Source organism: Rhinatrema bivittatum, chromosome 17, assembly GCF_901001135.1.
Source record: "Rhinatrema bivittatum chromosome 17, aRhiBiv1.1, whole genome shotgun sequence".
In the NCBI taxonomy this organism is placed as follows: Eukaryota; Metazoa; Chordata; class Amphibia; order Gymnophiona; family Rhinatrematidae; genus Rhinatrema; species Rhinatrema bivittatum.
The window spans coordinates 49,622,256-49,640,542 of record NC_042631.1 but is presented as its reverse complement, the minus strand read 5'-3'; the positions used below and the strand labels follow the sequence as shown (position 1 = coordinate 49,640,542).

Below are 18,287 nucleotides of genomic sequence, written 5' to 3'. Positions count from 1 at the left end.
AGTTTGTAATCATATGCAGATTTACTAAGATTGTACATACTCTATGTCTTAAGAGTTGCTAATTATTATAATCCTTGTTCCCTGTACGTACCCGGATCAGTCCAGACTCCTGGGTTTTGCCTCCCCTCCAGCAGATGGAGACAGAGAAAGCTTTGACTGACCCTGCCCTATACCCTGAGGTGCCACCTGCAGTCAGTATTTCTCTGTCTCCAGCATACCCTGACTTGAACCCCACCTAGCCCCTCCTCGTCACTTCCCAGCCATGTGTTACATTGTAGTTTACAATCTGGTATAATCTGGTATTTTTTGTACAATCTGGTATAATTTGTAAGATTGCATATTTCCCTGTACTTCTTGCCCATCCTCCCGCTCCTCCTAGCTCCCTAGACATGCCTCTGCTTGTAATTTCTTTAAATACTGCCATTAGTACGCCTTCCCTCTTCCATCCTTCCCCCCCCCACCCTCTAGACACCTTGCCTTTCAATTAGTGCATTTTTTTTTTTTTTTTTTGCAATATTGTACACAGCACTAATTTGTATATAGTGTTCATTACCCTTTGCAAAATTGTATATAGTGCTTATTGTTAGCCCTTGGACATTCGTTCATCCACCACAATGTTTTTGTTAATTTGTTAGTTTCTTCCCTATCCTTTTACTCTTCACTCTTTCTCGAGCATATTTTTCCTCACTCCCTCTCCCCCTCCCTGTTATATTGTATTTCTCTTCAGTTTTATGTAAACCGATATGATGTCCACTCGAATATCGGTATAGAAAACTAATAAATGTTGGAGGTGCAAAATTCTGCAGTCTATGGTAGTTGGTTTTTGAAAGAGTAGTCAGTGATTGTGTTCAGTGAGGTTTAGTCTGGGACTTGTAGGTCAGGAATAGCCCCTTAAGAAATTTAGAAAAAAAAAAAAGGAAAGCGTGACTAAATTTTCTTAGCAGATGATTCGCTGCCTCCCAGGGGGTGGTGATGTCCTGAGGGGACCATCCCCCCTGGTTCTTGAGGCCGCTGGGGTTGGGGAGGTTTCAAACGCAGCAGCCACTCCTGGCTAAGGTGATACCGGGGAGCCCGGCTCACTCACCCTATCCGGAGCAGGTCCCGCAGAGCATTCAGGTAATACAAAAAAAAAAAATAATCTGATACAAGCACTTGCAATTTGCTGCGAAGGTAGTGCTCGGCGGCGCCATTTTTTTGTCTCTCCTCAGAAGGGGGGGGGGGACTTGTTAATTCTTTTCTCTCTCATGCCGTTTTCCCGATGCCATGCGTGTGGGGACGTGCGCAGTTCCCGCGGGAGAGGCTCTGCGTGCCTCCCTGGGGGGGAGGGCATGTCAGTTTTAGCAGCTAAGGAAGCGATTTGGCTGGCTCACGCTGCAGCTAAGTACCGGCGCGTCATCTCTCCTCCTCGGACCTGTTTAAGTGCAGTGTGGGAATGGAGGCCATCTTAGGCACCATTCGCGTGGCAACACAGCAGGCCCTGCAGGGAGCGTCAGATCCTCTTCCCTTGTCCCCGCAGCAGGCAGTCCCTGGGGAGGGGGGGGGGGGGAACGACGACAGAGCAGGGGCGCAGACACAGGTGAGGGCCTCTTCCTCTTTCTCAGGGGATTTTATCAGGTTCCTGCACAAGGCCTATAAGTCGCAGAAAGGGTGTAGGAGAAGCCAGGGGAGTAGTTCTGTGCTGGTCCTGGGGGCCCAGCTGTCCAAACGCTCGAGGCCAAGCGACCTGGGCTCCAATCTGGTCCCAAAGCGTCCTCTGCGATCCGGTCCGGCTCACTCTCGGGATACTACCTCAGATGACTTCGACCAGAACCAGCCGGATCCCTGGGACAAGTCCTTGCCGGATGCGGATCTCGGCGGGGGATCCTGGTCAGGGGGCTGGTTCTGCTTCTCACATAGCAGACGGGGATGACCCCAAAGTGGTCTGCCTTTTTCGGAGTGAGGAGCTTAGTCCCCTTATCACGGCGATCTTAGCGGAATTGGGCATTGAGGCCCCGCAGAGGGACTCCTGGATAGGAGATATAGATCCAGTCATGGTGGGACTTAGGGGGCCGACGGCATCCTTTCCCTTCCATCTTTCGGTCACTGATATATCTTGTACCGAGAGTGGGACACCCCTGAATTGGGCCTGAAGGTAGGCAAAGCAATGGACAAGCTATATCCGTTACTGGAGGAGGCTTTGGAAGTCTTAAATCTCCCTAAGTTTGATGCCGCTGTATCGACAGTCACTAAGATGACAACTATTCTGGTGATGGGAGCCACGGCACTTAAGGATCTTCAGGACCGTAAATTGGAGGTGCGGCTCACTCTCAGGATACTACCTCAGATGACTTCGACCAGAACCAGCCGGATCTCCGGGACAAGTCCTTGCTGGATGCGGATCTCTGGGTGGATCCTGGTCAGGGGGCTGGTTCTGCTTCTCACATAGCAGACGGGGATGACCCCAAAGTGGTGGTAGTAGGAGGCAGGATTGTCTCTGTTTTACGGGGAATGGACCAGATGGACGTCAGACCAGTGAGTTCTCAAGGTGATAAGTCAAGGTTACGCTTTAGATTTTGTTCGGCGGCTTCGAAACCAGTTTCTGGTCTTGCCGTGTTCCTACCAGGAAAAACGTCAAGCAGTAAGGGACACCCTGCAGCGTCTGAGCGATCTTGGAGCCATCATTCCAGTTCCTCGATCAGAATAACGGAGAGGTCGTTACTCAATTTACTTTGTAGTGCCCAAAAAGGAGGGAGCGTTTTGGCCCTTTCTCGACCTCAAGAGTCAACCGTTGTCTACGGATCCCCAGGTTCCGCATGGAGACCCTCAGGTCGGTCATTGCCTCTGTGCACAAGGGGGAGTTTTTTGCGTTTCTGGACGACCGAGGCCTACCTTCATACCGGCATCCTCTCCGATCATCAGAAGTTTCTGAAATTTTGCATTCTGGGACAGCATTTTCAATTCCAAGCTCTCCCGTTCGGGCTGGCCACGGCTCCCAGAACATTTACCAAGGTGGTCGTGGTGGTGGCGCAACTCAGGAAGGAAGGTCTGTTGGTCCACCCGTATCTGAACGACTGGTTAATTCAGGCAAAGTTGGAGTCCCTCTGCCGCTCAACAGTCCACAGATTCATTGACCTCTTGCAGTCCCTAGGTTGGGTGATCAACGAAGACAAGAGCCACCTAATTCCTTCTCAGTCACTGGAATTCCTGGGCGCACTATTCGACACTTTCTTCAGGGGAGGGTGTTTCTTCCAGAATATCGCCTTCTCAAGCTGCAAGCACAAATCCGAGATTTATTGTCCATTCCTATACCACGTGTACGAGATTATTGCAAGTCCTCGGCTCGATGACATCTACTCTGGAGTTGGTTTCCTGGGCCTTTGTGCATATGAGACCTCTACAGTCCGCATTGCTTTCCTGCTGGAGCCTGGGGGGAGGAACCAAGAGTCAACCGGTGGCGCGGGAGGCGCAGCAACTGATAAGCTGGGAAGAGCAGCATCTGCTCAGCATAGCAGCCTCTCACATCACCGGAGTTGATAATGTTCAGGCCGACTTCCTCAGTCGTCAGTCTCGACCCGGGGGAGTGGGAATTGTGCGGCGAAGCCTTTCAGAGGATATGCGGCAGGTGGTCCAGGCCAGCAATGGTCCGCATGGCAATGTTTCAGAATTCCAAGGCCCCTTGGTTCTTCAGCCTTCAGAGAGAACGGGGAGCGGAAGGAGTAGATGCTCTGGTGGTTCCCTGGCCAAAGGACGTTCTTCTTTGTGTTTCCGCCCTGGCCACTGATCGGCAAAGTACGGAGACGGATAGAAGCTCAACAAGTAGAAGTTGTTCTGGTGGCGCTGGAGTGGCCTTGACGCCCGTGGTTCGCGTATTTGGTCAGTCTGGCCGTGGACGGTCCTCTACGATTTTGGGATCTACCGTACCTTCTCTGTCAGGGGCCCATTTGTTTGGAAGAGGTTAAGTGCTTTTGTCTAGCGGCATGGCTTTTGAGAGGCGCCGGTTAAAGAGCAAGGGTTATTCAGACGCGGTGGTAGCTATTCTTCTGCGTTCTCGTAAACCCTCCACCTCCTTGGCATATGTAAGAGTGTGGAGAGTTTGAGTCTTGGTGTGTGGATCACCAATTAGATCTGGTGCAGACTTCGGTATCTGACATCTTGTCTTTTTTGCAAGCCGGCTTGGCAAAAGGATTGTCCTGTAGTTCCTTACGGGTTCAGGTGGCAGCCCTTGGTTGTTTTTGAGGTAAGTTACGTGGAGTGTCTTTGGCGGCGCATCCGGATGTAGCATGATTTCTCCGGGGAGCAAAACATTTGCGCCTCTGTTTATGAACCCATGTCCTTCTTGGAATTTGAACTTGGTGCTCAGGGCCCTGTGCGCTGCGCCCTTTGAACCCATCAGACATGCGTCTTTGAAAGATCTTATGTTGAAGGTGTTTTTTCTCATGGCTATTTCTTCGGCACGCAGAATATCGGAGCTTCAGGCTTTATCCTGCAGAGAACCTTTTCTTAGGATTTCCGACATGGGAGTTTCTTTGAGAACCGTGCCTTCCTTTCTACCCAAAGTAATTTCCTCCTTTCATCTGAATCAGTCAGTGGAGCTTCCGGCTTTTCCTGATTTGGACCGTTCGGATCCCTCTTCCAGGGACCTCAGGAGGTTGGATATGTGACGCATGCTGTTGCGTTATCTAGAGGTTACCAACAGTTTCCGTATGTCAGATCATTTGTTTGTGCTATGGAGTGGTCCTCGAAGAAGTCATAAGGTGTTCCGGGCCATGATTGCTCGGTGGTTAAAGGAGACCATCGGGTCAGCCTATCTTCTGGCTCATTTCCTGGTAGGCTTGAGGGCTCATTCCACTCGGTCGCAAGCGACGTCATGGGCGGAGTGTCGTCAAATTTCCCCACAGGAGATTTGTAGGGTGGCGACTTGGAAGTCGTTACATACCTTTGCTAGTCATTACTGTTTGGATGTCCAGGCTCCGAGCTCGGCAGCCTTTGGAGAGGAGGTTCTCAGAGCAGGACTCTCTGGGTCCCACCCCGAATAAAGCAGCTCTGGTACATCCCAGGAGCCCGGACTTATCAGGGTACGTACAGGGAAAGGAAAATTGGTTCTTATCTGCTAATTTTCGTTCCTGTAGTACCATTGATCAGTCCAGAGGCCCGCCCAATTCTGTGTATGGATAGATTTCGGAGAGTCCGCTCGATCACTGTTTTGGTGTATAAGCTGCAAATAAAGTGCTGTCTGGGTTCATTGTTTGATTTTTCATTATCGACGGTTCTTCGGGATTCTGCTTCCACTTAGGGTTCGTGAGTTGCAATACTTCTTTCCTAACCCGGGTGAACTGTAGTTCCGATATAGTTCCAATGAAGTTTAGCTGGTTATGTTGGTTTGTAAAATTCTGCTTTGATAGCGTTCAATACTGATGGACTGCAGGTGGCACCTCAGGGTATAGGGCAGAGTCAGTCAAAGCTTTCTCTGTCTCCATCTGCTGGAGGGGAGGCAAAACCCAGGAGTGTGGACTGATCTGTGGTGTACTACAAGAATGAAAATTAGCAGGTAAGAACCAATTTTCCTTTTTGAGACAGGGGGGTCCTAGTTTTAGGAGTCTCCAACTTTGAGTCTGCTCGCCCAGAGTTATTTGGGTCTGTTGGCTTGGGTACAGATCAATACTGAGGGGACTGCAGGTGACACTCTGTTATGTAGAAGTGCCTGAAAAGCTTTTATTCTCTGCCTCCATCTGCTGGTAGGGATGCGCAAAACACTTGTCTGGACTGATCTGTGGTATTTCAGGAATGAACATTAGCAGGTAAGAACCAATTTTCCTTTCCTGTGTATTACAGGTTCCAGTTGAAAACCGATCAGCTCAGGATGACGAAGAGGATGACATAACAAACTGTCAAGTGTGTGGCAGAAGTGACAGAGAAGACCGCCTCCTGCTCTGTGATGGTTGTGACGCTGGGTAAGAGGACATTATGGGAATCGGAGGGCTTCTCAGTGGGAGGATGGGGAGTTGATTTACTTTTACTGTAAGCAGAACTCCATTAAAGGTGATATGAATATACAGAGTGTTAATGGAGGGCCCTCAGTTCTGATTCTACTACACTACAGAGTAGTTTATAAATGCAGGTCCTGCTACACTGATGTGAAATAGCAAGGTCATACGTCTTGCCTTTAATATATCACTGATGTTGGTGTAGACCCAAGGGCTGGAGGCTGAAACTTTCTGTGCTACTCTCTGCATTGACGACTATTAAATCTGTAGTCCTTATCATGGGGCTTAATCCTTGACATGCCCTGTAAGGACACAACTGCCTGTGCTTTAGTTTCCCAGGCTGCCATGCTGAATTCAGCCTCTGAATCACAGGGGTGAGTGGAGTTTCTGAACTTTACCAGAAATATGAATGTGTTCTGGTTTTCTGCAGTTACCACATGGAATGCCTGGTGCCTCCTCTCAGCGCTGTACCTGTGGATGAATGGTTCTGTCCCCAATGTGAAGAAGCAAATCTTCCTACTAATGGTAATGGCAGTTCTCCTTTCCGGTTTGAGCTAGTCTAGCACCTCTGGCTCAGAAGGTGTTAGTCAAGCGTGCTTCCAGATTAGCTTACTTGTCAATAAAAGAAGTTAAATATTGAATGGTACAATGTGCAAAGACAATATGCTCTGCCTACGAAGCACTGTCTCAAACACAAACAGGCACACACGTGCAGACACACAGACTCCCCCCCCACACACACAGAGGCACCCACATTTGTGCAAGCTTGCATACCTATATATATTCCTATGCCTGCCTGTCCCTGTGTGTGGGAGCATGGCTTCGCAGATAAAGCATATTAATGAATACTCGACAGCATTGCTCGGGTTGTCTGGTCAATAACAGCCTGTGTGTGTGTGTGTGTGTGTGTGTGCGCACCTGTGCCTATGAATGTGTGTGTGTATATATGTATATATGTGTGTGTGTATGTGTGTATATATACACACACACTTTCAATGGGCTTTAGTGAATTTTGGGCTATTTCAAGAGGGCAGTTCTTTTGCTGGCGATATAATGGCTCACCGAAAGAAGACGGTTGGCCTGCAGGTGTTCGCCTTCACTGGGAAGTTCTTTGAGTCAGCAGAAATCAATTGATAATGCTGGTGCAACTCCTGTGGATAAGTCAGAGATGACGGAGGAAGGAATAACTGTGCTGGCTGAGCAGGGCAGCCTTATTAGAGCTGAGTTCCTCGCTTGGTTTAAAGTCTTAAAAGCTGACATTTATGGTGTGAAAGATGAAATTCATGAGGTGACAGGAGAACTGTTATAGGATTTTAATGAATTGGGAAAAAGGGTGGATGATGATCATTGGATGGATGAACAGGCCACTGTGGTGATGCAATTTTGAAAGGACCTGCAGAATCTACTGAGGGTGAATAAAGAGCTGGCTGACGAGCTGGAAGTTATTGAAAATTGTGCTTGTAGGCATAACATCTGAATCCAGGGAATACATGAGGTGGTGGAGTCTATGGACTACTTCATGGTGGTGAAATTGGTACGTGAGGCCATTTTGGGATTTGGAGAGTCTGAGAGTAAAAACAGGAAATAGTGATGGGGCACACACACAGTTCCCTAAGGCCAGTATCAAGAAATAAACCAAAGGACATTATTGCATGTCTGCACTATTTTCGCATTAAAGAGGCTGGAACTGGAAGGTATACCATGTTGAGCTGTTCAATTATATCTCCTCTGTAACACTGCAACACTGTAAAGTCTTAAAGCCAGTTACAAATGCTCTCAGGGTGGAAGGATATTTGCTATAAATGGCTTTATTCTTTTGGGTTGGCTTTTACTATTAGTGGTTCAACTTCAAAAATCTGCACGATGGTAGAAGCTATAGCCTGTTTTAAGCAAGGCTGGAATATTTGTGATGCTACAACTGCAGAATCCAAGCCACTTCCTTGGAGAGAAACTTCTCAATGGCACTGAGTTGACAAAGTTGGATTTCTGACAGTGATGTTCCAGCCTGGGATTCTCATACTTGAAATAGAAGCAGAGGAACCTGTGTTTTAATGTTTCTTCAAGATATGTTGTTCGAGGCATATTTGCCTTGGAAGGCATTTTCCTTGGCATTTCAGTGATGTCAGAGTGTCACAGGTTATTTTCTGTTAATCTTGTTGCAATTTTTTGTTTTGTTTTCTGTGTTATGATGCTGAATTTCATATTCTAGTCTTGGGTGTATAGATGGCCACCTTATGGGAGCATCATTCCTCCGATGGGAAGTGTGCTGGAAGAGGTGCACATCGTTTTTTTTTCTTTTGAGACAGGTGGGTGGGGTGGGAGGGGGAAGTTGGCCATGGAGGGAGAGAACAAGGGAGGAACAACAAACTGGGTGGTGGAGGGAATAGCTGGGTGCTTGTACGAGTTTGAGTTGACCTAATGGCTAATATTAAAGTATTGTCTTTAAATGTGAAGAGCTTACATTTGCTAAGGAAGAGGCAGCTTCTGATTGAGGCTTGTTCTTTTTATACAGGAAAGTTGTGTGTGAAATCAGTATGAGCATTTGCTGAAAACTAAATTTTTCCCATATATATTCTTTGTGTCTAACTTTTTACAGATTAAACATGATGGCATGAGGATTTTGGTGTCCAAGACTTTGTCTGGATGTTTTGGAGTGTAGAAGGGATAAGGAGGGTCGATATTTGGCTCTCAAATTGAAACTTGGTGTCACTGTAGTAATTGGTGAATATTTATGCTCCGAACAGCGAACAAGGGAGTTTTCTGCTAAATTGGGAGAACAATTTCATGATATGTTGGAAGGCCATATAATGTTGGGGGGAGACTAATCTTAACCCATATTTGGGTAGAAATGACAGAGAGAGACCATATGGCCCATCTAGTCTGCCCATCCACCCAACTAATTTAGCATTATAATTCCCATCACTTCCTTAAAGATCCCCTATATTTATCCCAGCTTTCTTGAATTCAGATACTGTTTTTGTCTCTACCACTTCCACTGGGAGGCTGTTCCATGCATCCACACCACCTCTGTAAAGAAATATTTTGTAAGATTACTCCTGAGTCTATCCCCTTTCAACCTCATTGCATGACCCCTCATTCTAGAACCTCCTTTGCATTGATAGAAGCTTGCCTCCTGTGCCTTTGAGATATTTGAATGTCTGTCATATCTCCCCATCTTGCCTTTCCTGCAGTGTGTACATATTTAGATCTTTGTCTATCCCCATATGCTTTAGAATGAAGACCACTTGTAATAAAATATTTTTATATCTTTACCCTTTTAGTGCTACTTGTTGCTCAGTGGAAATAAGACACACACACAATTTATATGTGTGTGTATATATATATATATATATCTTGGTTAAAGCAATGGTTATAATAAATATTTCTGATATTGATTATATAGGACCGCTTTTGAGAATGGCCCAAAAAGAGAAAAGTAATTTACAAGGAGTAGAGTGGAAGAGTAGCCAAATGGCCAGAGCAGCAGGCTATGAATCAGGGAAACCAGGGCTCAAATCCCACTGCTGCTCCCCATGAACTTGGGCAGGCCACCTCACCTTCCACTGCCTCAGATACAAACCTACATTGTGAGCCATCTGGGGACAGAAAAACACCCCTAGTGGGTCCAGTCTTGGTGACTTTGTATGGTGAATATGTAATCCTTCCCAGTGAGATTATTCATTTTTTGTTGTTTTTTTTCTAGAGTCCATAATATCTACTCTAGAATAGATTACTTTCTAGTGAGCAAGTCTTGTGTGTCGGGCTGTAAATTTAACATAATGAATGACTGCAGATAAAGACCAAAATGGCCTATCCCGTGTGCCCAGCAAGTTTTCTTTAAATATATATATTTTTTAATTATTTAAGGGTAGTAGCAACTGCCGCTACATGCAGGTTACCCCCAACCTGTCTGTTAAAAGTAGTAGCAACTACCTCTCCATGCAGGCTACTTCCAAGCCTTTTATTAAGGGTAGTAGCAACTGCCGCTCCGTGCAGGCTACTCCCAAGCAGAAATTTGAATTTTAGGTATAGTGTTAAAGTTATCCAATTTGTTCATTTCCATTTTCTGGCCAACAGGGATCCTCTCTATTTGACACATGACCTTCTGCATTCCATTACTGTTCTAGTCTTCACAACCTCTTCCAGGAGGGTATTCCATGCATCCACCACCCTTTCTGTGAAGAAATATTTCCTGACATTGTTTTTGAGTCTTCCCTCTTGAAGGTTCATATCAAGACCTCCTGTTTTGTAGCTTCCTTTCCATCTGAAAAGATTTGATTTTTGCACATTAATTCTTTTCAGGTATTTGAAGGTCTGTATTATATTTCCCGTGTCTCTTCACTCTTTCAGGGTATACATTTTAGGGTCCTTCAGTCTCATCTCATATGGCTTTCTGTGTAGACCTCACACCATTTTGGTCGCCTTTCTCTGTACCGCTTCCATTCTGTCCATATTCTTTTTGAGATGAGGTCTCCAGAACTGAACACTGTATTCCAGGTGAGGTCTCACCAAGGTTCTGTACAGTGGCTTATGACCTCCATTTTCCTGCTGATTATGCCTCTTTGAATGCAGCTCAGCATCCCTCTGGCCTTAGCCACTGCCTTATCACATTGCTTCACCACCTTCAGATTCAGACACTATCACCCCGAGGACTCTCCCAGTTCATGCGCATAAGTCTTTCACCCCCCAACTCCTTCAGATTGTCATACCTCAGTTGCAAGACTCTGCACTTCTTTGCACTGAATCCCAACTGCCAAACTTTTGAACACTTCTCCAGTTTTTCTAGGTCACTTCTAATTCTTTCCAGTCCTTCAGCCATTGCATATCTTAGTGTCATCTGCAAAGAGACAAATCTTACCTTCTAATCCCTCTGCAATATAGCTCACAAAGATATTGAATAGAATCAGTCTCAGAACTGATCTCTGAGGAAATCCACTTATCACTCTTTCTTTAGAATAGATTATATTTACCTCTACTTGCTGGTGTCTGTCAGTTGGCCAATTTGTAATCCATTTTACAACCTTGGACTCACTTCCAGGCTTCTCATTTTATTTATGAGCCTCCTCTGCTGGACCATAACAAAAGACTTGCTGAAATCAAAGTAAACCACATTGAGTGCTCTTCCTTGATCCATTTCTCTAGTCACCCAATCAAAAATATTAGTCAGATTCATTTGACAGGACTAGCCTCTTATAAAACCATGTTCTCAGATCCTTTAACTTTTTGAATTGCAGATAGTTCATTATCATTTCCTTTAGCAGTCTCTCCATTAATTTTCCCATCACCGAGGTAAGGCTAACCAGCATGTAGTTTTCCAGCTTCCTCCCTGCTACCCTTTGTGAAGCTGGACCTCAACCACTGTTTTCCAGTCCTGTGGCACTACTCCCGTCTCCAAGGATCTATTGACAGGTCTTTCAGTGGACTCACCAGCAGTTCTTGGAGCTCCCTAAGTATCCTAGGATATACCTCATCCAGCCCCATGGCCTTTCCACTTTGTTTTCCTAGTTCCACCCAAATACTCTCCTCTGTGAATGGAGCTCTCCCTACTGCACTCTCATCTGTACTTCTGATAGCTAGGAAGATGTCTTCCGTCTTGGAAACTGAACTGAACACAAAAAACACACAAATAAAACTGAAGTATTTGTTTAATATTTCTGCTGTTTCTTCATTTTTATCCTCACCTTGCTTCATGTCTCCTTTCAGTCTTATAATGCCACCTCTGATGTATCTCAAAAATGTTTTGTCACCTTGCTTCACCTTTTTGGTGCTTTTCTTCTACTAGAGTTGTCACCTTTCTGATTTATTTTCTTGTTTCTTTAAGCTTCACCAGTTGTTCTACCCTATGTGTCTCATTTTGTGTTTCTTTGAATTTTTTGAATGCTGCTCTTTTTGCCTTTCTCAGCCACTACCTTGGAGAACCACCCCAATCCTGCTTGTCCTAGGAGAAAGCAGTTGCATAGCTGTAACAGGCATTCTCCTAGGACAGCAGGATGTTAGTCCCCCATGAAACCCACCTGCCACCCTGTGGAGTTAGGTTTCTCCTATTTTTTTGTAATTCTGAGTTACGAGAGGGACTTCTTTTTCTTTCATGACGATGTTCTAGACAGGGTTCCAGTGATGCTGTCAGTGTGCAAGGACTATCTGTTATTACAGACCCCCATGAAAGATGTGTCCTCTGCCTGGGGGTATCGCATGACATACGGGGTTGCAGCACGTGCACACAGATGACCTCAAAAGGACACCAGGCCCAGTTGGAGAAGAACATAAGAAATTGCCATGCTGGGTCAGACCAAGGGTCCATCAAGCCCAGCATCCTGTTTCCAACAGAGGCCAAATCAGGCCACAAGAACCTGGCAATTACCCAAACACTAAGAAGATCCCATGCTACTGATGCAATTAACAGTGGCTATTCCCTAAGTAAACTTGATTAATAGCTGTTAATGGACTTCTCCTCCAAGAACTTAACCAAACCTTTTTTGAACCCAGCTACACTAACTGCACCAACCACATCCTCTGGCAACAAATTCTAGAGCTCTACTGTGCATTGAGTGAAAAAGAATTTTCTCCGATTAGTCTTAAATGTGCTACTTGCTAATTTCACGGAATGCCCCCTTGTCCTTCTATTATTTGAAAGTGTAAATAAGTCACATTTACTCGTTCAAGACCTCTCATGATCTTAAAGACCTCTATCATATCCCCCCTCAGCCGTCTCTTCTGCAAGCTGAACAGCCCTAACCTCTTTAGCCTTTCCTCATCATGAACTAGCTCTTCAGGCTCCAGAAGACTGATCCATCAAAATAATCCTCTGAGCTGCACCGATGGCTGTCAAGTCATCAGCTCTGTCTGTGTCGGGCTTCCAGGGACTGCAGAGATGAGCCCACCTCTCCCATGCTGAAGAAATCGGGTTCATAGCCTTTGGCTTCGGCACCTAGTAAGGACCGATCCAAGCATCAAGGGAAGCTGAAGAAGCATTTGCATTAGACCCTGTTGATGCACCAGCCTTGGCTATGGTGTCCCCAAAGCGATCCCGTGGTGAGGAATGCCAGTCCTCTGATCCCAGGGGTCCACCACAGCCTCCACCAGTCTGTTTGTTATTGTTCAGAAGAGGACATGGTCATACCTCGTGGATTCCAGTCAGTCTGGGTGTCTGTGATGTTTGAGGAGGAGCTGGAGAAGTAAGTGCTGCAGGACTTCATCATTGATGCACTGATGGCACCGAGCCTGGCTCTGTTGCTCCTCGAGCTGCTGCTTGGCTATCTGCATGCGCTTATAGGAGCCCTACTAACACCTTCATTGGTGTAGGTGCCTAGGATAGTATTGAAGCCCATTAGTGTATTGAAGCTGCCACCGACCAATTTTGTGGTCATCCCCAGTTCCTCAGAGGAGGAAGCTCCCTTGGCAATGGGAGTGGCCTCTGGTTCCAAGCCCACCAGGCCAGCCGAGTCGGTTCCCATATTACTGACCGAGGACAGAGTGCCTCTGGATCCATCCCCTGTCGATGACAGTGATGATGATCCCTGGAACCAGGAGTCTCCTCAGATTTTCGTATGATGATGCATTGGTTGGCTTTCCCTCTGACATGTCTCTTCCCCATGACAGAAGGAAGTCTTCACAAGAAGACCTCTCCTTTGCAGGCTTTGTTAGGTTGATGGTTGATGTTACAGACTGAGGAGTTTACACAGCAAAAGATGCTAAATATTCTCCAGTATATGGAGCATCCTATGGAGATTGTGGCAGTCCCAGTGTACGAGATCTTGTGGAATTGCTGATGAGGATGTGGGAAACCCTCCTGTCAGTGGCTCTCATGAATAGGAAGGCAGACATGATATATTTCTTTCAAAAGACTCCCATGTTCGACAGGCGGGAGCTGCCACACCAATCTGTCGTGGTTGAATACTCTCTTGAGAAGGCCAAGCACCTTTGGATCCATTCCTTCTTGTCCCTGGGGAAGGATCAGAGGGCTATGGACACCCTTCGGAGGAAAGTGTTTCAGGAAGCTATGCTCGTTGCCCACATAGTAGCCTGCTAACTTTTCATGGGCCAATATATGTGGGACATCCTGAAACAGGTGCAGGAATTGGCTAAGCAGCTGCCTCAGCAGTAGCAGGACACCCTTCAGTTGCAGGTACATAAAGGTTTGGTGTATGGAAATACAGAATCCCCTCGACCTATGATGTTTTTGAGGCATTGAGTCTCTGCCACAGGGATTGTCGCTCGCATACTTGCCTGACTGTGGACCTCAAATCTTCAGGAGGTGCAGTAACAACTTGCTGATATGCAGTGCACAAGAGAGAATCTCTTTAGAAATAAGGTGAATGATGCAGTGGCCCAAATTTGTGACCACTCAAATAGTTCTCTGCTGGCACTCAAGACCCATCCTCCTCATCCAGGTAGTCTGTGAGGTCTGACCCCAGGAAGTCTTTCTTTTGCACGAGGAGACACCATACTCTGCCATCTTGGTTCATTAGCAGCAACAGACCCCCTCATAACCACCCGAGGCAACAGAGGGCCCTGAAGCCACAACCGGTGTCTCAATCAACTGGGGTTTTGACTGGGTCGATGCCATGATACCTGTGGCAATGGATCTGCTGGTCAGGGGCAGGCCGCTGTTTGTGAAACAGTGGCCCAATATAACATCGGACCAGTGGAACCTCGCTATCATTCGCAGAGGGTACAAATTAAACCTTTTGAGTGCCCTACCAAATCTCCCTCAGAGTATATTTTGGGGATCAGTAACACATCAGGAAGTGCTCCTGTCTGAACTCTCCTCCTTTTTAAGAGCCAGAGCGATTGAGCCTGTTCCACCAGGGCAGAGAGGGTGAGGATTTTATTCCTGGTACTTCCTAGTTACAAAGAATACAGGGGGACTTCGTCCCAATCTAGATCAAAGGGCCTTGAACACATTTCTTTCTTTTTTTTTTTTTTATTTACTCTTTATTATGTTATTCACATATATCAAGTAAGATAACACTTACAATGGAAAAGAGATATAGCCATATACAATCATGTGCATTTTCATGTACAAAATCATCGTTCCTGGCTTAATCTTACAAAAGTAATTGAGGAGATGAAATCATAGGAGAAATATCAGTAATACTAATTATCTTAATTGGATCAGCTGTCTTAGTGTCTATAAACATAATTAGATCCCACTTAGTGTATGCTAGGTGATATTACAGATATAACCCTAGCATTTACAAAGGACTTGAGTTGTTCTGGGTATCAAAACACAAAACATTCATCCTTTCTTTTCACAATGCATTTACTTGGATATCTCAAAACAAAAGAATAACCTAAACTTTTAACCTGTGCTCTTAACATCAAGAATTCCCGTCTCCTTTGCTGCGTTGAACGAGCAAGGTCTGGGTAAATTCTTATCTCTGCTCCATAAAATGGAGACGAGATATTCTTAAAGAAATTCCTCATAACAATTCCCATATCTTGCACATTAGAAAAAGTAACCAGAAGAGTTGCTCTGTCACATAATTCTAAGGAAGAATCCTCCAGGTATCCAGTCAAATTTTCCATAATCTCAGCCTGATTTAAGGTATTAGGTCTAACCAATTGTGAGGTCTTTAGGAAATTTTGCTTTATGACACAAGGTAACCCTTGTTCATTTAGCTTTAAATTTTCAAGGAAATATTTTTTTAATGTCACCTCGACTGTTTGACCCACAATTCTAGGAAAATTAGTGAATCTAAGGTTGAGATGTTTGGAAAACTTTTCAAGATATTCTATTCTATGTGAAGCTGAGGTAACATCTTTAAGTAATTTTAATTGAACAGAAGAATTATTTTCACATATTGCTTCAATCTTATTTAATCTGGATTCTGTTTTCCCTAATTTTTCTTCTATTATTTCAACCTTATTATTTAAGATTCCAACATTTGCATTGGTCTCAAAGAGGGCTTTACTCAAGCCTGCCACTAAGTCCCATAATGAATCAAGTGTCACAACTGCCGGTTTTGTTGGAGTCACATAATGGGTTGTCACACCCATACGGTCAGCCGGACTTTCCCCCACTATCACCAGCGTTCCTTTTCTCTCTCCTACTCCCTGTACAGGGGTAGATGTAGATTTAGCCACCGTGTTTCCAACCCCTACATCTCTCACTGTGCTTCCAGGAAATTCAAGTAGGCAAGGTGTTTCTTTCCCGAGTTCCACCCATGTCGGTTCAGCTGTGGCCCCTTCGGCACTTGTCGAGCCGGCAAACTCAAGGGAATCAGTAAGGGGAGTCATTATCTGGCGTCTGGGATCAGGAGGAGACAGAGTCACATCCCCAGACGGCGAGAGAGCTCCTATCTCTGAAGCCGTAGCGGGGAAAGTCTCCTCCTTAGATGACACTAACACAGGGGTGTAAACAGTTATTAATCGTTGAGTGGAATTAGAAGGAGTGATGGGAGGGTGGACCCGAACTCTCCCCTTTCTTTTCGGAGGCATGTTCACAACCAATTATTGTTACTCACGGTTAATTACTGTGTTACAGTTGTTTATCTCCTCTTGACGGACTGTTTGGTTTGGCTTCCTTCTCCTCCACTCCTCCGGCCTGCTCCGGACTAAGCCGGACCAAGCCGGCGCGCCCCTTGTGCGCGCGTGGCTTGGCGGAGCGCCGGCGTCGACGGAGCGCCGCCCTGAGGCTGGTTTTATGGGCCCTCGTCCCCTTCCGATGACGTCAGGGGCGGCAGGGGTGGAGCTCTGGGTCCGCGGCGGATAGCAGCTTGTAGGCTCCTCTAACAACGCTGCCAAGTTGTCTACTCGTTTCACCAGGTCAGATGGTCGCCGTCTCACCAAAAACAGCCGCACTGCTTTCCGGTCCTGAGGCCCGTTTTATGGGCCCTCGTCCCCTTCCGATGACGTCAGGGGCGGCAGGGGTGGAGCTCTGGGTCCGCGGCGGATAGCAGCTTGTAGGCTCCTCTAACAACGCTGCCAAGTTGTCTACTCGTTTCACCAGGTCAGATGGTCGCCGTCTCACCAAAAACAGCCGCACTGCTTTCCGGTCCTGAGGCCCGTTTTATGGGCCCTCGTCCCCTTCCGATAACGTCAGGGGCGGCAGGGGTGGAGCTCTGGGTCCGCGGCGGATAGCAGCTTGTAGGCTCCTCTAACAACGCTGCCAAGTTGTCTACTCATTTCGCCAGGTCAGATGGTCGCCGTCTCACCAAAAACAGCCGCACTGCTTTCCGGTCCTGAGGCCCGTTTTATGGGCCCTCGTCCCCTTCCGATGATGTCAGGGGCGGCAGGGGTGGAGCTCTGGGTCCGCAGCGGATAGCAGCTTGTAGGCTCCTCTAACAATGCTGCCAAGTTGTCTACTCGTTTCGCCAGGTCAGATGATCGCAGTCTCACCAAAAACAGCCGCCGAACACATTTCTAAAAGGAGAAAAGTTCAAGATGGTTTCCCTGGGCACCTTGATCCCTTTCTTGCAAAAAAGGTATTGGCTATGCTTTCTTGATCTAAAAGTTGCATACACTCACATTAAGATCTTCCCCAGCCACCAGAAGTATCTCTGATTTGTGGTGGGAAAACAGGACTTCCGGCATTGCATTCTGCCGTTTGGGCTAACCTCCACTTTATGGGTCTTTACAAAATGCCTGGCAGTGGTGGTGGTGCACCTTTGCAAACTGAGAGTCCATGTTTTCCCCGATTTGGATGATTGGCTGGAGAAGAGCACCGCTCAGGCAGGGGCCAAAGGGTCCATGTGCTCAACCATCCAGGTGTTGGAGACACTAAGGTTCGTCACCAACTACCCCAAGTCCCATCTTAGTCCACCACCTTGATTGGACTTCATTGGAACCCTGCTAGACACGGCTCAGACTGAGGCCTTCCCGCCGTGGTAACTGCCATCATCCTGATGGCTATCGCGGTGAGATTCAAATAAGACAGTCGGTATCCCCATGGAACATGTTGAGATTGTTGGACTACATGGCTACAACAATACCTGTTACTCCTTTGGCACACATGCACATCCGAAGAACCCAGTGGACCTTGAGATCCCAGTGGTGTCAGTCCATTCAGGATCTTTGGGACTTCATCCTTGTTCTGGTGGCAAGTAATTTCCAATTTGGAACAGGGGGGTATCCCTCCAAATTCCTTGGGTTCAAATTGTCCTAACCATGTATGCATCCACCCTCAGCTGGGGAGCCCATGTAAGTAGGCTCAGCACCCAGGATCTCTGGTCCGCCCAGGAACATCTCTGTGAAATGAACTTCTTGGAGCTTCGGCTGATCAGGTATGTGCTGTGGGCTTTCAGAGAGACTGTTCAACAAGATTGCCACCTGGTTAACTGTCTGAATCAACACAATGTGGAACATAAACAAGCAGGGAGGTAT

General features: G+C 46.5%; 1 protein-coding gene across 8 annotated transcripts in view; it reads left to right on the top strand.

The window, feature by feature from the left end:
• Positions 1–18,287, top strand: part of PHRF1 (PHD and ring finger domains 1) — a 352,385-nt gene that overhangs the window by 106,448 nt on the left and 227,650 nt on the right. For all 8 annotated transcript variants that reach the window (XM_029582942.1, XM_029582938.1, XM_029582941.1 and 5 more), the window contains 2 exons: positions 5,812–5,930; positions 6,394–6,488. In XM_029582942.1, the coding sequence (XP_029438802.1) occupies positions 5,812–5,930; positions 6,394–6,488 (214 nt within the window). The remainder of the gene's footprint in view (positions 1–5,811; positions 5,931–6,393; positions 6,489–18,287) is intronic.